At 42.9% G+C, this 22,754-nt stretch overlaps 1 protein-coding gene across 1 annotated transcript in view; it reads right to left on the reverse strand.

Annotated features, from left to right (window-relative positions):
• Positions 1-22,754, reverse strand: part of MERTK (MER proto-oncogene, tyrosine kinase) — a 113,341-nt gene that overhangs the window by 23,178 nt on the left and 67,409 nt on the right. Inside the window, exons 7-12 of the mRNA XM_044261620.1 lie at positions 20,004-20,187; positions 15,344-15,495; positions 6,797-6,950; positions 4,545-4,698; positions 1,989-2,074; positions 541-636 (exon numbers count right to left, since the gene is read on the reverse strand). Coding sequence (XP_044117555.1) covers positions 541-636; positions 1,989-2,074; positions 4,545-4,698; positions 6,797-6,950; positions 15,344-15,495; positions 20,004-20,187 — 826 coding nt within the window. The remainder of the gene's footprint in view (positions 1-540; positions 637-1,988; positions 2,075-4,544; positions 4,699-6,796; positions 6,951-15,343; positions 15,496-20,003; positions 20,188-22,754) is intronic.

Here is a 22,754-nt window from a genome sequence, read left to right on the forward strand (position 1 = left end):
TTGTCACAAGCCTGCTTGGCTCAGGCACGGCTCAGCCCGTTATTTTATTAAGCATTATAACCAATCCAATACACTTAGAGAACAACGTGGAAAACGTTACTGACATTTATAAAGTAGAAATTCTTAATACCATGATCATTCATCCTAGTATCAGTTTGACAAACGAACTACGTATTTTCACTTTTGTTCCTATTTAACTAATTAGGAAAGTGCCCAAGACAGTAAACTTAAGAACCAGAGGTATTTAGAGTAAAGAGGAAACTGACCAATGAATTGCACGCTTTTTCAATGAAGGAAGGGAATTAATATTTTTCAAGGCCCTACTGTCTGTGCAAGGCACCGTAGAGGTCCTTTTCATATGCCTAATCTGAGTTTCAAAAACCACTATTCACTTTTTCATTTTAATAAATTATAAAATAGAACTATTTGCATTAGAAGTTAAAGTCACAAAATGGTGCTTTACATAATAAATACATATATAAAAATACTGTAAATGGTTTATCCTCTTACCTCACATTTTAAAAGAAATTAACTGCTTACCTTCGCCCAGGATTTTTCCCAGAATTAACAGATTCCTGTCAATCACAACATCTTCTAGTTTATTTTGCAGTTCCTCGCTGACTCCCAAGCTATGCACTATAGAGGAGGGACAGAGTCTGTATTAAGAATTGTCAGTGTATTCCCTTTCATTTGAACATTATTAAAATGATAGATACAGCCCTATCAAGGAGTTAAACATTTTCTTCATTTTGTACGCATGGCTCTCCCCACAAAAAGCCTATAATAAAGCATCACCCTTAATTGTTATGATTAAAGTGAGGAAAATGAATTCTTCAGGGCAAGATTAATTCTGAAGGATTATAAAAATCAGAACCATGTTTCTCTTCCCACCATGCAGTAACAGCAGCCAGAAATCAGATTCGTGAGGGTATGGGGGCGGAGAGTGCCCTTGATTTAAAGGAGAAAGGAAGATAGTAGGTACTTTCTAGTGGAGTATTTGCTATTTTATCCCTAACTACAGCATTCAAAAGAGCCATCGGCTTACCTCCCCCGTCCAATGTCAGGGAAAGAGGCCCAGCAGCCGTAAGAAACACTGAGAGAACAAGCTACCGTTCTACCCATGGGATATGGAACCTCATTATAATGACTTAACAAGTACTAAACTGAGTACTTGCGGGAAACTGGAGAATAAGATCTTCTACGATAAGGTATCAATATGCAACACTGACAATAGGTGTTACTAATAAGATGAATTAAATAATTCAATAATATTGGCAAATGACTCAGTTTGTGCCATAGTTAAGAAAAGTAAAAAAATAAATAAATAAAATAAAAATTAAAAATATTCTTCCTTGAACAAGTTCCTGTTTCAGAGCCCCCTCTTCTATCCTACTTATATATTTGTTTTATTGTTTTTGCTTTTGGCAAGCATCCAGAAGCTTGAATTTGATAATATTTGCACTTACTTTCTACACTGTTTCTTAATTATTCAAGAACGCAGCTGTCCGTTTATTCTCACTCTTCAAACTAGAAGGCTCCACTGCGATGCAGCAAAACTCAAACCATAATTGTTATGAAGTATGTTGGCAAATTGTTCTCTGAGTGGGTTGCCACAGAAAAGCGAGAAATAAGCTTAGATATCATGTCAATTGCTTTGCAGTTTTCTTTAAAGCCCTGACCTCTGACCACATCTTCTCCAATCACTGTAGTGAGTTCCTGTTTGTGGTGTTAGGAGTCTTTAAACCCGGCCACTTTACCACAGGGCCCACTCGAAAGTTCCAGTAAACTGGCCAACAGTGGCGCACATGGCGACGAAGTCTGACTAGCTACTGCCGGTTTCTGGTTTCTGAAGACCTTTTGCATGTTAAAAATATCCATTCTTCGACTCCTTTGGCTTTTGTTAGAGATCTACTGATGAATTCGTTGTTCTTTCTTTGCTCTCAACTACTTTAACTTTTGCCAGAAAAGGGAAATGGATCTTAACTTACAGGTGAGTTCGATGGCTCGCCGACAGAAGGATTTCTTTGCTATATAACTGACGACTAATTCTGAATCTTCCTCTGCAAAGGCGTTCCTGGGTGAACAGAAATGAAGACATCCCAGATTGTAAGAAAAGGGCTCCCAGGACAGGGGCTGGTTTGACAAGGATGTCATTAAGCCACTGCCTGTTCAAAATGCCAATATGACAAAGACATTTCCCACTGGGAGAAAGAGGTTTATTCCCATAGCTCTATTTCAGATCTGTTTAGCAAAATCAAAACAACTCTGTCCAAGTACCATCAACAACACAGAACAATTGAGGAGCTCCCAATGGCCCAAGCTGTAACTGTCTGAGCAACAACATAAAGTAGTATTGGATTATAATTCAAAGTATAAAATGAATACCCCAAGTCCATGCTGGTATGTTTGTGACTGAATACATAAATGAGGTGTAGAGACAAACCTCTGCAGAAGAATTCCAAATATTTTATGGAGATACTCTGCCCTTTAGAGGTGGAGGAAGTGTAACTCCTCATCCTGGTAAGCGTGAGCTGTGCACGTTGACTTATTTCCAAAGAATATAGTAAGGAAAGGAGGAAAAATAACCATGTCTCCTTTAAGTGATAGAATTAATGTTAGAACACAAGCATCTTGTCCTCTAGGGCAGAGCCTTCCTCTCTCTATGCCAGGCTCCTTGTCACCATAGGGCTTTTGCATGTGCTGCTGTTTCTGCTTGTAACAATCCTTCCCTTCGTCTTTCACCTAATTAACTCCTGTTCTTTCTTCATATTTTAGTTCAGGGATCACCTCTGCAGGGAGGTCTTTTCTGACTTTCTTAATGCAGTCAAATTCTCCCATTATACACTCTTACATATCCCTTTATATGATTTAACACAGTTGCCATTTTATATTTACTTGTGTGATTACTGCTTGATTCTCCATCAGCTGTGAGCACCCATGAGCGCAGGAGCAGTGCCTGTTTTTGTTCATTCTTGAAAAGCCCAGGTTCTCACCTACAAGGCCTTCACATATTACTGAGCTACTCTTAAAACTTCTGCAGAGGTTCTCTGCATCTGTTTCACAATGAGCTCACAAATAACACCTAGACTCTGGGATGCACATCAGTCAACTACATGTTCAGGATTTAGATCAGAGTTTTTCATTTCTTTAAAATGGTCATTCTTGGGATACCTGGGTGGCTCAGTGGGTTAAGCCTCTGCCTTTGGCTCAGGTCATGTTCTCAGGGTCCTGGGATCGAGTCCTGCATCGGGCTCTTGCTCAGCAGGGAGCCTGCTTCCCTCTCTCTCTCTGCCTGCCTCTCTGCCTACTTGTGATCTCTCTCTGTTAAATAAATAAATAAAATCTTTAAAAAAAAATACAATAGTCATTCTTAGTGGGGTCTGGGTGGCTTAGTCACTTAACCGTTTACCTTTGGGCTCAACTCATGACCTCAGGGTCCCGGGATCAAGCCCTGCTCAGTGGTGAGTCTGCTTGTCTCTCTTCCTGTGCCCCTCCCACCTGGCTTGTGCTCTCTTTCTCTCACAAATAAAATTTAAAAAAAATTTTTTTAAATAGTAATTCTTAGAATTTATATACTGATATAATAATTATAAGGACAGAATTAATAAGTACTGAAGGATAGTATCCTGACTAGGATGGATACAAATAAAGGGCAGTTGAGTCTCTAGTTTCAAGCCCCCTCTCTATGCCAATGGAAAGTTTTGGAGTGGAATGTTCTAGAAGGACTGTTACGATGCAGCAATGAACAAAGGTTGCTCAGCTCCCTTCAAAACAGTCACTCACCCTCCCTCCCTCTGTCCCATTCCAGGCTGTCAACAACCTGCCTCTTACAGAATACTTCCTCTGCTCCATGAGTGATAAACGGGATTTCATGGAAATCCAAACTCATTACAGAGGGACTAGAGTAGAAAACAGAGTCAGAAACAAATCTGCACACCTAGCCTTCTTCTCATAGATTGCCTTAACATGCCTGCCCATCTCTGTTGATACTTAACTACTGTTCTAAAAGTTAGATATATAGAAAATTAGAATAAGAGCCTCTTTTACACTTGAATGTGAAAATGTAAAGTTCTTCTCTCTTAGAAAAAAATCACTGATCATTACAGAAAATGCATAAAATACAGCAAAAAAGGAAAACACAGAATCATCTACACTTATACCATCCAGAATAGCTAGTGCTTTGGTGAATTTCCTTCTGATGTTTTTGTCTATACATACATTTCATTTGTTTTTAAAAAAATAACTAGGATTATTTTTAAGACTTCTAACAAAAATCCTCATTTTACAGCAATCAAGTTTGAGTACTGAAGGCCTAGTGATGCTCTTCTCCGTAAATGAGGCTCTTTCAAGGCTGGCTTCCATTGCTGGCTGCCTCTCTTGTACCAGCCTAAGCAAGGAAGCTGCCTGCCTGCAGGATGTACATAAGACAGGACCCCCAGCTGAGTACAGGGGTGAGGAGCTGAGCCAGCAGGAGAAGCATTATCCGTTGTCAGAACAAGCACATGATACCATCAAGCAATATATTTTAAACTGGGGAGACTTACCCAAACTTTGTCTCCTGGATTCTTTTTCTGATGATCAGAGAAATATATAAAACTGACCCGATAAAAACAAATCCGCAAAAGCAACCGAGGATGATGAGCACAGGATCTGTGTTGCCAGGTGCTGGGGTGGATGAGGGAGCAGAATCTATCCAACCTAGTAAAAAATCAATAGGATCCATTGAAAACATCCCGTTGGGATCCAAAATATGTAAGAAACACCGGCTCGTAAAAGGGAAAGAAGATAGCCAAAACCTCTAGAACTTAGTCCTTGCATATTCCGTAGTCTGCATACGTGGGCAGTCCTCACTCTGATGGTGAGAGAGGAGACCACGCACAGTGATCTTAATAATTAAAGGGGGACTCTCTCCATGTCAGTTTTGAATGTATAAGGAATTGGAAACAATGGTAAAACCCTTATTTATCTGGTCTACTTTAATTTAAAACACCAGAAATGTTGAGAATTCAAAGACGACATTTCTTTGTAGAAAAGCTTATCATGAGTAGTTTGAATAGTATCTCTCTTCTTCTGGTCCCATAACTAAGATATGGCGAGAGTATATTTTCTGCGCTCTAAAGAATTTTCATACTCCCTTCTGGGTTTGGATTCGTTCCCCACATTTTACCTTCAATGCTTTCAAAGCTGTGAACTATCTCTGAGCGTTCCTTTATGTGAAGACTGTGGCTTGCATAACTTCCTTGGGGCCATCTTCCTCTTTTGGGGGCGGCCACTCAGCTCACGTGATAAAGTCACCTTCGCTGTATTCCCTGGCCACAGAGCTAGTCAGTCACATGGCAGCCGTGTCTGCATTCCCACAGCCAGCTGTGTCTTCCACGTTCCACGTTCAATTCCAATTTCACTTCACACCGATACCCATCCTTTCTTTGCTGCCCTTTGTCTTTGTTCACCAACACCCTCTTTCAAGGACTTATTTTTATCAAGTGTCAAGTGTCTTCCTAGATGCGTGTGATTCGAATCATGGGAGTACAGTCTGCAGCCACTGAGAAACTTTGAGACAAGTGACAAGACCGGTCACAATCATGACGCGCATCTGTTACTTATGTAGGGGTTTGTGGACGGGACAGCTGGCGGTGAAGTGCAGGCTTCGTGCAATTACAGAGACTACATGATGGTAACGCAAGTTCAGACCATGTCATTGGGGAACCGGTGTGATTTAACCCAACTGTGGTAGCTGAAATGCATGCATGTTGGAATTGTGCAAAGCAAGGACTGTCGGAAGGGCACAGCTTTGTAAGACGTTGGAGAGTTTCCCATGTATGAAGATGAGAGCTCTGTCCTCTTAAACTCTGATTTTTTTTAACCTATGCCCTTAGAAGCAGAATCTCATTGTCTCTGAATTTCTACCAGGGAAACACACCTTGCTTGCCATCAACAGTTACTAATGTTCCCTGGATGTAGAGCCCATGGGCTGCAGAAACTGTAATATGGCTCCCTTTCAGCATGTTTGAGGGTCACCACAACACACATTCAAGAATTCAGTCGTCCACGCCCAAGTTCTGTCTGCTGCGGGTACAAAGACCCAATTTGTAAAATGCAAAATCATATTGAAAGAGATGCCCGTGCATGAGCTTACAATAGCAGTTTAATATCAAGTGACCCAGAGTAGTGAGAGTCAGAACAAAGAGGGCTCCACTGGTCTAATGGAAACGTCTGGGGCCACACAGGGCCTCACAGGGGCAGCCTGCCCAAGGTTACTCCAACAACATGCAAAAGATGGCACACAGGCTGAGCATTCAGCTTGGTGAGCCCCATGCCGCGTAAGGACAGCTTCCGTAGGCAACGCTTCGTGTTCTGTACCGATCACGTCGCAAGGCTTGGATGAGTAATAACCAGACTGCTTAAATAACACAGAAAATGCACACTAGCCCATAAACAAACAGTACCCATTATAGAGAGCCTTCAGCCAGTCCTTAGACTGGCCATACTGCCAGTCCAACGACATCACTGAAACTAAACTCAACAGGGCAAGTCAAATTTGGTATTCCGAAAGGACTCGTCTCCTTCGTGACTTAGTACTACCATCAGCAGTAATGGTAGACTCATAGGTAGCAGCATTCTGTGAAGTGTGTTAGCATATCTTTATACGATAAAACGACTTTTATCATTGACAACATTTCCTTCCGTCTTTGTGTTTCATCCTTAAACCAGAGGCCCATCCCACAGGTCACTCTCGCCATCTGTGCATGGCCGGGGCTGACAGAGGCTATCAGCTGGCAAGGAACCTGGCTCTCACCGTGTGCAGGGATGAATATTTTCACTGGGTCACTGAAAGGCCCGACGCCTCCCCTGGTGACAGCGGCAATCCTCACTGTGCACATGGCGTTGTGGACTTGAACAGAAATCTCAGCACGGCTGCCATTCCAGCCAACTTCTTCAGACAGCTCTTTCTGGGGACAGAAAAGGAAGGAAGGGGAATAAAATACTGAGGCGCCAGGGGCACGTCGCCAGCTTGCCCGCAGTTCCTCTCAGGGAAGTCGTCCCACCCGCACCCCGGAGAGCAGTGGCCGTGTTTCCTCCGTTTCCCTTCCTCATTCAGGCCACAGTGACGGAACCAAAAGGTGGGCAGTCACCCAGAAGGGGCTGGCAGCAACCTCAGGGCTCGGGGCATGCCTGGGTCAGCTAAGGCTGTGAGGGCATGGCACTTAGGATGGTCAGCAAAGAAGCCTCTGGACGGGAGGAGCATGTAGCAGAGGCAGCCGGATGCCTCCTCGAGACCCCTGCCCTCAGAACCACCACAGCCTAATGCCCAAGAGCCTCACTGTACCTTGACACTGACCTCCTGCCAGCGTCCCTTGAGCCAGCATGAATGGGCTCCTGTTCCTTGCAATTATAAGCGTTCTGGCTAAAATCAACATTGAGGAGGCCACGGGCACTGTTTGCTTTTTTTTTTTCCCCCTCCAGTGTCATATTTGCACAATTTTCTCAATTTTCCAAAAATCTGGTTTCACTTTTACTTATTTTATTTTATAACCACTGCCATACAACATGCGCCATGAAAACATAGGTAAAATGATTTTGGGGGGGGGGGAGGATAACCGGACCTCAGTGCCTCTGTGACACTATCCCCTTTGTATCCAAACCTCGACGATGCTGTCCTCTGGCGTAAGAAACTAATTTTATGTTGGGACTGGCTTTTCAAATGGGAACTGGAGGGCTGGTAAAGGCTGAAATGAGGCCCCAGGAACTGGCCTTTAATCTCTGCATTTTGGGAGACTTCTCTGATTTCACAGAGAGACTGAGAGAGAGGTCGCACCACGTGGGTGGGGTACAGATACCATGGATCACAGAGAGCAGAGGCCTGGTTGGGTGGCAGCTTTATTCCCTGGTCACCCTGTCTCATGCTAATCACTTCTTTTTTCTTTTAAAGATTTTTATTTATTTATTTATTTATTTGACAGAGAGAGATCACAAGTAGGCAGAGAGGCAGGCAGAGAGAGAGGGGGAAGCAGGCTCCCTGCTGAGCAGAGAGCCCGATGCTTCGGGGCTTGATTCCAGGACCCTGAGATCTTTTTTTTTTAAAAGATTTATTTATTTACTTGACAGAGAGAGATCACAAGTAGGCAGAGAGGCAGGCACAGAGAGAGGGGGAAGCAGGCTCCCCGCTGAGCAGAGAGCCCGACTCGGGGCTTGATCCCAGGACCCTGGGTTCATGACCTGAACCGAAGGCAGAGGCTCCAACCCACTGAGCCACCCACGTGTCCCTCATGCTAATCACTTCTGACTGATGCCAGATGGGGACAGCTTAGCCCTTAGGGAGAGACCAGTCCCAACACTGGCGACCAAGGGGGTAACTGGGTCAGCCACCCAGAGACTTTCTACATCTAAACAAGCAGTGTCCATCAGGACTCAGAAATAACCTCAGACAAAGGATGAAAGGGGAAAATAGAGCTTTAAGATATTTTTGTTTTTTCTACCCCCCGCTACCCCCAAGACTGGGTGCCAAGGAGATTTGTCATTGATTTCTTTTTATTAATTAAGTAAACAAAATAATAAATTAACAATTTTTTGGTATAATCAAGCAGTATCTTTTTTTTTTTTAAGAAACAGTATTTTATTTATGGCAAACTCAGTTTTGCTTATGAGTTTGTTGGCATTCTCTATTTAACTGGGGGATGGAGATCATCAAATAGAGCAACTCTATGGTCCAGACCCATAGTGACAGAGCCCTGTAGTGAGTCCATCTGGTAGCTGAGAAATAACATGTCTACTTCACAATTTACTCCCTAACACTCCTGAAAGTGCAAAAAATGTCATGTCCAATGAGGGCCATCAGGCCTGCTTCCAGCTTCGTGCTTTTCCATGTCTAAGGACTCAAATATATCTATTTGTGAGAATTTTGAGAATTTTAATTCTCAAAATTAGGGGACATGCATAACTGTGAAAGAATTAAATCCCCAGAATTTTATCAAGATCAAAAGCTTTTGCACAGCAAAGGAAACAGTTAACAAAACCAAAAGACAACTGACAGAATGGGAAAAGATATTTGCAAACGACATATCAGATAAAGTGCTAGTATCCAAAATCTATAAAGAGCTTATCAAACTCAACACCCAAAGAACAAATAATCCAATGAAGAAATGGGCAGAAGACATGAACAGACATTTCTGCAAAGAAGACATCCAGATGGCCAAGAGACACATGAAAAAGTGCTCCATATCACTCGGCATCAGGGAAATACAAATCAAAATCACAATGAGATATCACCTCACACCAGTCAGAATGGCTAAAATTAACAAGTCAGGAAATGACAGATGCTGGCAAGGATGCGGAGAAAGGGGAACCCTCCTACACTGTTGGGTGGGAATGCAAGCTGGTGCAACTACTCTGGAAAACAGCATGGAGGTTCCTCAAAATGTTGAAAATAGAACTACCCTATGACCCAGTGATTGCACTACTGGGTATTTACCCTAAAGATACAAATGTAGATCTGAAGGGGCACGTGCACCCAAATGTTTATAGCAGCAATGTCTACAATAGCCAAACTATGGAAAGAACCTAGATGTCCATCAAGAGATGAATGGATAAAGAAGATGTGGTATATATACACAATGGAATACTATGCAGCCATCAAAAGAAATGAAATCTTGCCATTTGCAACAACATGGATGGAACTAGAGGGTATCATGTTTAGCGAAATAAGTCTATCGGAGAAAGACAACTATCATATGATCTCCCTGATATGAGGAAGTGGAAATGCAATATGGGGTGTTAAGGGGGTAGGAGAAGAATACATGAAACAAGATGGGATTGGGAGGGAGACAAACCATAAGTGACTCTTAATCTCACAAAACAAACAGAGGGTTGCTGGGGGGAGGGGGTTGGAAAAGGGGGGTGGGGTTATGGACATTGGGGAGGGTATGTGCTATGGTGAGTGCTGTGAAGTGTGTAAACCTGGCGATTCACAAAAGTGTGTGCATGTGTGTGCTTGAGTGGGACTGGGGAAGGAAGGAGCAGATGGAGAGAGAGAATCTCAAGCAGGTTCCACACTCAGCATGAAGCCCACACTGGGTCTCGATCTCGTGACCCTGAGATCATGACCGGAGCTGGAATCAAGAGTCGGATGCTTAATAGACGGAGCCACCCAGACGCCCCCAAAATGATCCCTGTTCTTAAAAATGCATGTAATTTATCCATATTCTATTGATGCCAAATATGTAAAGAGAGGTGTGACCGTATCCATATCCCCAAGTATTTATTTTCATTTTGATTTTGAAATCTGACAAAGAAATCCATTTAAAATCACACATGTAGGAGGCACCCCTGTGGGAATTATCTCTCATGGTCAGGGTGCGGAGTGCAGAAGGGGTGGCCATTTCCGTGGCATGAGGTGTTCTTGTCCTAGGGCACACACCATGGGCTAACTGCACATTTCTCATTCCGTGAGCCTTCATCCTCACCCACAGAGGCATGTATCCTTGACGACTTAAAATCTGTCTTTTCAGGTAATAAATATGACGCCTGATCACAACTACACAGAAAACATGTGGACCATACCCACTGGGGAAAGTGATAGCGTATCTTAGGAGACAGTTTCTTTTTTTTCCTGTGAGGCACTAGAGTCAGTGAGAGCTACTACCATAAGTATTCGTTTCCAGTAATCCAAAGACTTTAATATCTCCCAAGTCTGTAAGAATCCATAGCCCTGGAATTCATAACTGTAATTTAGAATAAGGCCCATCATGAGTGCCTTGGTGGCTCAGTTGGCTAAGCAGCTGCCTTCAGCTCAGGTCATGATCCCAGGGTCCTGGGATCGAGTCCCATGTTGGGTTCCCTGCTCAGCGGGGAGACTGCTTCTCCCTCTCCCTCCCCTGCTTCCCCTGCTTGTGCTGTCTGTCATAAATAAATAAAATCTTTATTTAAAAAAAAAAAAAAAAAAAGAAGGCCCATCTTATTGCCTCAAAGAACGGTAACACTCAATGGGGGAGGAACGACTAGGTCAAAGCTTCTGTGCTGCTATGACAACAAAAGTGACTTGTTCAGCAGGCTTCCTGTTCACAAGTGTCCACGCAAAACTCAAATCTTACTCTTCAAACATGCTCTGTTCCTACTTCTTTTTGCTAAGAGGCAACGGAGTGGAATTTGAGCGAGACACACTATTATGCAGAAAGCCAATAGCATGCGGGAAGGAGTAGCGGGCTCAGAAAAACACTGGCTCTGGACTCAGTCCAGCCCGGGTTCTTACCCCACTGCTGCCAATTTTAAGCTCTGTGACTCTGTGTACGTTACTCCACATCTCTGAGCTTCAGTTTCCTCAAATGAACATTGAAAGTAAGAATATCTTTTTCACAGTGTTTTTGTAAGGAGTCAATGGATTCCTCTATGTGCCACAGTTAGCACACAGTCTGGCACACTGTAAGTAACCCACGGTGGTCATTATTACTCCTGTATCACCTACGAGGTCCTATATGTGGATCATCTTTCTCTATAAATAGATGGTCCTCTTACAGAAGTGACTTTTGCAGTACATTTCAAGTCTTGGTACATCAGAGAAAATAATCAAGGCTAGCTAGTCCCCCAAAAGAAGAAGTTTATTTGAACAATTCATGAAATTTACCACCATTGTCGGTTTCTTGTCCAGGCCACATGTACCATCCTGGATCAACCCTTGGGTTTCGTAAGTATTCCAGACACCTGACTGACCAATCCTACAAGAACCTCACCTATTCCTCATACTTTCACAGGACATCGACTCAAATGCTCTGCCCTCCTTTGACAGTGAGTGACAGGGAGCGATGAGGAAAGGAAGAGGCAGGGGGCACACGCCAGAATCCAGCCTTGCAGATTGTCAGGAAGCAGTGCTCTAGGCCTGAGGAAGGAATCCTTGAATGCACTGTGGCTCCTCTAAGTCTTTAAAAAGAAGTTGCTTCTACATGTCCTGTTCTCTCTAGGCCCCTAATAATCTACTTTGAAACTTCCCTCTGACCTAGTATCTCTACCCTTTCCAAACACAATTAAGCCAGCATTAGAGCCACAATCCCATAATAATGAGCTTTGTAAGAATAACACATATAAAAATGAGCCTCTGTTTACCATATGGGAAATTCTGGGTCAAAGTTAAACATACTTATTTACCATAAAATATCAAAGAGCCTTAAACTTGCCAGTACACACTGTGGATCTTTCAGAAAGGGGTATACTATGCAATATTTTATAAGCTTATTTGCTCGCTGAATTCTTTTCTCATGGAAAAGAATGTTTTCTCGTGTTCTACTGACAATTTATAGGAGTGGGAATGGATGGGAAACACTAGTCCACACTCATCAAAAGGCTGTCCCATCAGAAAGAGAAACTCTCCAGCTGGTATAGGCGTCAGCCAGGTCTATGCATCAAGCCCAGTGTCATAAATGCCTAGAAAACAAGTTCAAAGTCCTCTGCTTAGATGGTACAAAGATGAGTGAGACGTGGACCCACCTTCAAGGAGACTAGATTGTAATTGCTCCTGACTTTTAGATTTTGAGCTTAGATTTGGAATGCAAGGGATGTAAAGAAAAACAGAGCAAAAAAAGGTCGGTATCTTCATCCAGATCAAGTAACTGTGGTACACAGTAAATATCAGGAGTTTCTTAGTCTGAAAGTGACATAACAGGTGGGATAACAAAGGTATAAACAATAACCCACCCAAGGATCACATCTTTTTTTTTTTTTTAACATTTTAAAAATAAGATTGTATTTATTTATTTGTCAGAGAGAGAGAGAGAGAACAAGCAGGGAGAGTGGCAAACAGAGGCAGAGGGAGAAGCAGGCTCCCCGCTGAGCAAGGAGTCCAATGCAGGACTCAATCCCAGGACCCTGGGATCATGACCCCAGCCGAAGGCAGCTGCTTAGCCAACTGAGCCACCCAGGTGCCCCCAAAAATCACTTCTAAGAAAGTTCTGAAACTGCATACAAAAAACCCATCCTTGTTAGACTAAAACCTGGAAATACCTTCCAAAAATATCCAATTCCATTGAAATATCCGATTCCATTCCATAGAGAAGATATACCTTTAGATAGAGTTTTCTAAAACTGGAAATGGAAGGACAATTTTGAGAGATGAAGTTGTGTCTGAGTCTTGCCCTCCTGAAATGAAGGTCGTTCAGAAGACAGAGGTAATGGGGACAGAGATCATTTCAAACTTCACTTCGGGCAGGGGTTTTTAGGATCGTCCCAGGGCTGGCTTTTCCCTCAGTGTTTTTCTTTGCTTCCAGTGGTGGCCCAAAGCTTGAAGCTGAGCTGCCACGGCTCAGTGGGGTAAGCCTCTGCCTTCGCCTCAGGTCATGACCTCAGCAGGGAGCCTGCTTCTCCCTCACCCTTTGCCTGCCTCTCTGCCTACTTGTGACCTCTGTCTGTCAAATGAATAAATAAATAAAATCTTAAAAAAAGGAGAAAGCGAATGTGATCCTGAGGAAAGTGAGCCACTGAGTCTTTTGTATAGCTTGGGTACAATGCAAATGATGTTCTCACTGGGATGATCCAGCATCTCCAAGGAGGTAATGACTGGAAAGGTCACAGCCCTGACTGTGGCAGTATTGTTCTCACCACAGGGGGGACCGTTCTGAACAAAGGGCAACAAGCATGAGCAGTGCAGCGGGCTGTGGGTGGCATTTAGGGCACGAGGCTCTCCGCTGCGTCATCCGGGAGGCTTTCCTCACTCTCGCCCTTCAGCACGCCTCAGCTCCAGACGTCCCCTCCAAACAAGCAGATTTCACTCACGCCAGAAGTCAAAAGGATGACCTGCAGCTCTTTAAACAAAACTGCGGGGTTTTTTTAGACCTCTCAAGTGTCTGCTGATAATGACTATCTTCTGCCAACCAGGGAAAAATAAAATCCTACTGAACCGAAATACAATGATTGGCCCTTCAGGGACTGTTCACAATTTAGCATTGTGAAAGGGGCTTGTCTCTGAGAGAGGCACTTGATTCCCCTGATTCAGCCACTGTGGAAATACTGTTAATCAAAGAAGCACCCTACACAGAGGCCTTAGAGGTCCAAAGACCAAGAGACAAGAGGCTTCTTTCGTGGCTGCAACACTCTCCTAAGCAGGGGTTTCACTTGTATAGACCACATTCTGTTGTCACTCTGAGGCACAAAAAGTCATGGACTTCAAGCCTTCTTCTTTTTCCTATCTCCCATCACCTACTGCTTCCAAGAGTCTGCTTCCTGATAGGTAAACTGAGTCAGGAAAAGAAGGAGAAGAAGAAATTCCCACTGTGCTTTGGGGAAAGAGCAGTTTTGGGAAAAGTTGGATGACGCACGGGGTGCCTGGGTGGCTCAGTGGGGGTGCCTTCGGCTCAGGTCATGGTCTCAGGGTCCTGAGATCAAGCCCCACATTAGGCTCTCTGCTCAGCAGGGAGCCTACTTCCTCTTCTCTCTCTGCCTACTTGTGATCTCTCTCTCTCTCTCTCAAATAAATAAATAAAATCTTTAAAAAAAAATACTCTATAAAGCTGGATGATGACCGTGAGGTGGAAAATGACTGAAACAAAGCTTGGATGTCATCTGTGGGGGCAGCTGTTGACTCTGTCCCTCTCTCCTGGTAAGCAGCCACACTACTTTCATGAGATGCCCCCCACAAATGCCACAAGGATGCTAACATCTGCTCTATCTCTAGGACCAGGTTGATCAGGCAAAAGTCGGCTTTGCACGATGGTGGTAAATAGATGGTCCTGATGATGAAGTCAGTGCTTCTGCCTTTCCAAGGACACTGTGTCACAAAGAAGTCAGTGTCACCTCAATTCTCTTCATTTTCCCAAGTGGGAAGGGGGCCTGTCTGGGAGCTGCCTACCCACCCACATGGAGGCATCGTCCCTACTTCTGTGGAGCTGCATTAAGGCAGCCTATTGCTGACTTAACCCTATCCTCTGGAGTCCGGTTGCCCCTTGCCATTCTCTAGGAGGCTGGGACTCTTCCTTGACAATCTTCTTCAAAAAAGCATCTTCTGGAATTTCTAAGGGGCTATGAATGGCTGGACTGCTAAACCACACAGCTTTTCGACCCTGGGGTGGGTCGAAATCTATCTGGGTGGTTCTCAACTATCTTCCTACAAGAGCCCAAGTTCCCAGAAGGCATGAATCAACTGATACAGAGATAGGTCCTATACGTATTTACTGAATACATAAATGAATGGATGAGTGAGTGAGTGAGAAAAGCCCCAAAGATTCCCTGGAATTTTATCTCTTCAGTGAAAGGTGGCCTCCTTCGATAATTCCTGGTCTTCTCACAATGGAAGGAAAGCTTCTACAAGAGGATTAAATGAGGAAATCTAAGGAGACAAGTGAACTCCTTCAGAGTTCAGACTTACAGAAGTGTCTGCACTCTGCCACACGTGAGAGATCTGGTAGCCCAGCAGTTCCCCTTCTTGCCGCTTAATTGGAGGCTTGACCCATCTGATGTCCACCTTATGACTAGATTCATTCAGAAACATGGTGACGTTTGAAGGTGCTGCTGAGGGGGCTACAAAAGAAAGAGAGAATAATGAGGGACCACAGAGAAAAGTACACAGAAGTACATTCTCTTCTTAGTTTCCGAATGTTTGGTTTTCAAATATTCTATGGCAAGCATTCAAAATCTGAGATTAATAGCAGATTTTCACCCTCTTTTCACTTAATGGGCATTGAATTACCACATAAGTTTTATTATTTTTTAAAGATCTATTTATTTATTATATATAGAGAGAGCATGGGAGAGTAAGTTGGGGGGAGGGCAGAGGGAGAGAGAGAATCCTATGGCAGATTTGGTGCTGAGTGTGGAGCCCAACACATGGCTGAATCCCAGGACTCCAAGATCATGACCTCAGCTGAAACCAACACTCAACCACTTAACCAACTGCACCACCCAGGTGCCCCGGAAATACCACATAAGTTTTTAAAAAGTAAGCACTTTTCCAAACTAAAATCACAAAGACAAGGAAAGACAAGGAAGGAGGTTGTGGTGCTCCTGGTCTCCTCCTGAGGAAGCAACTTGAACAGGGCTCTCCAGTTCTCCACCTGTGAGGTGGAGGGTCAACCAGATGGACTGGAGATCAGTTCTGTGTCATGTGAGATGTACAAGGCAGGGAGCCACCATTTTAACGTCCAAAGGCAGGTTACTGATGGTCTGAGAACTGAGCTAATTGGTCAAAAAATTAAAAAAATAAGTGTGTGTGTGTGTGTGTGTTTGTAAGATATCTCATTATTGAAGACCAGAAGATCAAATGGTAATGCCTGGATGTCGGAATATAAAATTTAACTCTGGTTTTCACTTTCTGGTTTATAGTAAGTTCTGCTTAAGTCACATACCCACTTATCTGTTATTTCTCACGAGGATACAAGGATAAAAGTCATAGTGCTTAGGAAAAAAGTACGTATGTATTATATATATGTACAAAATAATTTGGAAAACAGGTCAAGGTCATTACCAGATTACTTTTTGGGAACAAGGAATTGACTATTCTCTATTAAAATTGAAAATAACATGGGGGCACCTGGGTGGCTCAGTTGGTGAAGTATCTGACTCTCTTGCTTTCCCTTCAGGTCATGATCTCAGGGCTGTGAGATCAAGCCCTGCATAGGGCTCTGTGCTCAGTGCAGAGTCTGCTTCTGATTCTCTCCCTCTCCCTCCCTCTTACTCTCTTCATCCTTGTACTCGGTCTCTCTCTCTCTCAAATAAATAAATAATCTTTAAAAATAAATAATCTGCAACTCTTAATCTCACAAAACAAACTGAGGGTTGCTGGGGGGAGGGGGGTTGGGAGAAGGGGGGTGGGATTATGGACATTGGGGAGGGTGTGTGCTTTGGTGAGTGCTGTGAAGTGTGTAAACCTGGCGATTCACAGACCTGTACCCCTGGGGATAAAAATATATGTTTATAAAAATAAAATAAAATAAAAATAAAAATAAATAATTTTAAAAAAAAATCCACCTGAAAATAATATGCTCTTTGACCATGTATTTTATTTAAAGGAATTTAATCTAAAAAATTCTCCTGTAGGAAATATTACATTTACTGAATCAAAATAATGAGAAAAAGGAATAAACGTAACGCTCAGTCAATAACTATGATGTAATAAATTTTGATACATTTTCCAATGGAATACTTGCTACTCAGCCACTGAAAAGAATTAGGTAGATCAGGTGTGTGGATATGAAAAAATATCTAATGGAGGGAAAAATCAAACTGAAGAAAGGTATGTAACAACAATCCACTTTAGAAATAAAAAAATGTTTTATATAAATACAGAAAGAATAAAAATAACTGTAATACATGCCAAACCACTGCCTATAGTTGTATTTAGGGGAGATTAAGTTATATATTTCTGATATGCCTAAAAAGAAAACAAAAGGGTACTCTAACCTTCATTTCTACTTAGGAAATGTCATGCAGCTAAAGCTGTGTTATGAACTGAGTCATATAGTTTCAAATCAGCTGTAGAATTTCTGGATAAATGTGGCCAATTCAACATGTCATTTTTTTTTTTCTTAAGATTTCTTATTTGTTTATTTGACAGAGAGAAAGAAAGCACATGCAGGAGGAGTAGCAGGGAGAGGGAAAAGGGAGAGGGAGAGGCAGGCTTCCCTCAGAGCAGGGGAAGCCTGATGCAGGACTTGATCCCAGGACTCTGGGATCACGACCGGAACCAAAAGCCGTCGCCTAACCAGCTGAGCCACCCAGGGGCCCCTCAACATGTCTTTATGTCTGCTCCTCATGAAACCCCTCCATGATAACAGTAAGGAATTTAAAACAGTATAAACTCCTAAGGTACAGCAGAGTCAACAGTGGAAAAGAAACGTCAACATAATACTTGAAAGCTGAAAAAGAGACACAGAAGGTGTAACTAATTCAGCAAGCCTGTACTCCCCAAAGGACATGGAGAGGCTCAGACGCTGTGGGCCCCGGTACCAGAAGATTGAAAGTTTGACTGGGAAGTAGCTAGTCCTCAAGATGCCTCTAACCTACTCCCATACACCTGCCAGGGACACCCTCCAAATCCCCCTGGAGACAGGACACCACCTTGGCCTCCAAACTGAAAAACCTTTGGCCTTGGGGCACTGGCAGAATGAAGGAACAATGAGAGGCCAGACAGACAACTGGGTAAATAAGTGGAAGTTTGTACACTGAACAAGGAGGACTCTGCCTCACTCTTCTTCCTCACCCAGCTCCTAGAGTATCAGCAGCCATATTTACATTCCTAAGGTGGGAAACAGGGGACTTCTTTGCTAGAGAAAGTGAGTGGTCCCAGAGGAAAGAAAACCAATATTGACACTTTGGGGTGTCCCAACCAAAACACTTGGATCACTCTGTGTTACACAGAAAGATACAAATAAATTAAAAATAAGGAGGAATCAAAGATATATCACATATTCAAAAGAAAGCTAAAATGGCTTACATTAATATCGAAGTAGATCTTACAGAAAATAATACTACCAAAGATAAAGGAAGCAATCTCATAATGAGAAGGTGGCCAATTATTAGGAGAGCATAGTAGTATTAAGCATCTATGCATAAAATAACAGAGCTTCAGAATGTTTAAAGCAAAACCGGGCAGAGCATCAAAAAGAAATGGATAAACCCAAAATTATAACTGTAGATTTCAATGTCTCTTTCTAAATAATTGATAGAAATAGGCAGAAAAGCAGTAAGAATGTAATTTGAAAAACGCTATCAACCAACTCAACCAAGCTGACATTTATAGACTACTTCATATAATAAGAACAGAACACACGTTCTCTCCAAGAGCACACCATAGACTTATCAGGAAAGATGTGTTCTGGGCCATAGAAAGAGTCTCAATATATTTCAAAGTAAGTGATACAGATTATGTTCGTAGGCACCGGCAGAGTGAAATCAGAAATCAGGAATACAAAGATTTCAGGCAAAACCCCGAAATATTTGGAAACTAAGTTACATAGCTAAAAAACTAATGGATCAAAGAAGAAGTGAGGAAAGTATTTTTGAACTGAATGAAAATGAAACACAGCCTATAAAAACTGTTCTCAAAGGCTTTTCTTTATCATTTAAGAGAAGAAGACATCTTATGATTTTGGCACCAGAGAGTCATTTTGTGCAAGGATTACGCCCTGAAGATTTCTGATCTTGACCTGTCTGCCCTCCTCCCCCATCTCTATTATGACTAGAGCACTGAGTAGGTGAGGCCCGAGTTAAGGGCAGGAAACGTTCTACAACCTAGAGCTCTAAATTGGGAAAGAACAGAAATTGTGGATCTGAATTTAACAGGAAGACAATATTCATAGACGGTAACAAAAATCCCAGAAATCAAAAACAGCACAATGGAAAATTCTTTAAGGTTTAAAGATATAAATAAAATTTGCTATGAACAAGACAGCATAGAGAGAACCTACTTCATTGGGCTTCTCCAAGGAGCGAATAAAATAATTCATGCATAGCACCTAATGTAGGGCCAGGCACGTGGTGTTTGGTAAACATGAACCATCTTCACGTTCATTATTATTTTTTTCTTTTTTAAAGATTTTATTTATTTATTTGACAGAGAGAAATCACAAGTAGGCAGAGAAGCAAGCGGGGGTGGGGGGCGGGAAGCAGGCTCCCAGCCGAGCAGAGAACCCAATGAGGGACTGGATCCCAGGACCCAGAGATCATGACCTGAGCTGAAGGCAGAGGCTTAACCCACTGAGCCACCCAGGTGCCCCACATTCATTTTTTCTTGACCTTGACACTACGATGAATAATTTTTATATTATTATATTTTAACTTAATATATGCCATAAAGTGTGTTGTGATTATCTTCCTATGTAAAAGAACATATTATCTGTTCATAGTAAGTATAAGTTTTGTCACTAAAAAGAAGGAAGTATCTTTTTCAGTGGCTACCGCAGTAAAATAAAATGGTCCAGAGACAAAGACCAAACAAAGCAAAGCTGAAACTCTAATTCAAGGCCATCGGGAAGGACTTGTTTAATCACATGCCATTAGGGGCAATATTTATTCTGAACTCCAGGAATTACCTCCTTCGGTCGTGCTGGCCAGAATCCAAGGGCTCACTGCAGACCAGCCAATTTCATTCATGCAGGATACACCAATGCTGTAATTAGCCAGAGCTCGCAGCTGCTCGATTTGATACAGATGTGGTGAAGCCGAGGTGTTAAAAATCATGACCGAGCCATTAGTCAGCGGATCAACTTCCTTGACCTAAGTGAGGAGTAAAAATGTGGACCAGGCATTAGTAAGGTGGTGGGAATGCAAGACCTGGAGCACTGCTGCATTCAGTGCACGTGGCCCTTCCTCTCCACTGAGGGGAAGTACCTGCTTCCTTTTGGGCCACACACTAATTTCCCCACCAGCATTACTGTGTGTTAGTCATGCTACTGGAGCACCCACCGAGGACACGCGGAAAACGCCAAAAACAAGCATTCTCACTGTGACAGGTAACAGAGCAAATGACGACCTTTACAATATTATAATGATGGTAATATATAAGAGGAAATAAGATGAAATAGCCCTTCCTTTCTCAGAACCATCTCAATTCTTGATTTCTTCTTCCAGCTCTTTCAGAGAACACACTCCAAAGACAACTGACATTCTGTGTGGGACCAAAACCTAAAATATTTACTATCTGGCCCTTTACAGAGAACATTTCCCAAATCCTACTTTAGGGGCTGGGATACAAGATTTCTGTTTTTATTTTGTATTTTTTTTTAAAGATTTTAATTATTTATTTGACAGACAGAGATATCACAAGTAGCCAGAGAGGCAGGAAGAGAGAGAGAGGGAAGCAGGCTCCCTGCTGAGCAGGGAGCCCAATGCGGGGCTTGATCCCAGGACCCCGGGATCATGACCTGAGCCAAAGGCAGAGGCTTTAACCCACTGAGCCACCCAGGCGCCCCATGTATTTCTTTTCATTATGCAACCTGATGAACTCTGCTCTTGCCTTGAGATAAATTCTAGCATGTCCTCTCTTTTTTTTTTAACCCCTACTCCAACCCCAATATAAATTCAAGTCCAAAAGCATATGCAGAGAATGTGCATTTTCTGACATTATTTGGTGCAAAGATATAGAGAAGGGTCATTTGCACCTCACCCAACAAAACTTTCTCCAAATCTCATTAAAGCATCTTAGCCCTTTCCTCTGAGTTCTTTCCCTTCATCTTTCTCTCTGTAAGCTCTATCAGTCTCCCTGCATCCGTCTCCAGATGTCCTCTGTGCAAAAAATCTAGGCCAAACTTCTACATTTTTCCTTAAGCATATTTCCTTTCTAGAAATGGGAATAAGAGAGAATGCTTTTTTCCCCTCTACATGTTTTTCAAAATCTCTTCAATATATAAGTACTTATAAAATCAGAAAAGAGAAAGTGATACTGAATAAAACACAAGTAACCAAAACTAACCGGGGGAAAAAAAACATCCTAAACCCTGTACATATTCCTAATAATAATGGGCTTGCAGTCATGGGGATGGATACACAAAGCTGTTATTTCAGGATATATGTGTTGAAATTTAGGCCAAGGGGCCATAAATAACATTTCGGAATTCTAAATCCCCTAGTGGATATCGCAAGGGTGGTGTGGGGGCCAAGTCTCACCTCTGACTCAGACCCGCAGACTCCACTGGGTGACAAAAGTACCATTTGGCCTGAGGAACCACCAGAGGAGAAACAAAGAGTTACGTGCTTATCTTGGTGATGGCCGCTGGCAGAACTTACTTTTTGTTTCTTCACTTTATAGAGTATGCACCTACTTCCTGGTGACCAACCCCTGAAACTAAGGTGGAGGAAACCTTTGGCTCTCCACCCCTGCCCCATTTCCGGAGCAATGTGTGGAGCATTTCCAGGCACAGCGACGCTCTTCGAGAACGCACTGCTGGAAGAAGACAGGCTTTTTATAACAGTCCTTCTCAGTGGGTCCTAGGGGAAAAGAGGGCACGAAATAGCAAGAAGTACGTGGGAGAGTTAAAAATAGAAATGGTGTATGCGGCCCAAAAATGGGTGAAGAAAGGAACTAACATCAGGACCAAAGGAAGTGAGAGGGTGTGTCCGCTAGTGCGTGGATCTGAATCTTGTCCAAAACATTCATTTGTTACCAAGTCAGAGTTTAAAATTGTAAGGGACTGGGGACATGCTGCGAAACTATGCTTGGTTCCTTCAGAAGTGGGAATCCATTGTTAACCTGCAGAATAAAGAAGTCTCACTTCTACAGCCACTCCTGACTAACCCTGCTAGGACCGGTCAGAGAAAACAGGATAGCCAATTATATTTGAATTTCAGATAAACAACAAATAATTATATATACAGGTATGTCGCAACGTTGCTCCTAGAATTTAACTTGTAAAATAACTGTATTCTTATGGGTGAAGGGAGATTGGTGGGAAAAAGACAGAATAACCATGTCTGGCACCACAGGATCCAAGGTGGGCAAGGAGGGCCTGTAATGACCCGACTGGATGATCATCCAGGGACTGGATGACTGTCGCTCATGCCGTGGCTGCCCAAAGCTGAGGCAAAAAGAGAGAGAGAAAACAGTTGTGTGTGATCATCTTCTACCTTCAGGGGTGACCTGATGTTTTCAGACCTTCCTACCACCCTACTCTACCTCCTGTCCACCCTGAGACCTACTTGCTCAAGGTGGTGGCAGAAGTCGCCTGCAAAGTCTCCCCAAAGGCAACCATACTCATGTAAGCAGGAGCCTCGTGTCCTCTTGGACTCTTCATATGGCTCAGCAGCAGTTTTAAAAAGGGCTGGTCCATGCCTTGGTTATACATGTA

Source organism: Neovison vison, chromosome 8 (genome assembly GCF_020171115.1).
Source record: "Neovison vison isolate M4711 chromosome 8, ASM_NN_V1, whole genome shotgun sequence".
NCBI lineage: Eukaryota > Metazoa > Chordata > Mammalia > Carnivora > Mustelidae > Neogale > Neogale vison.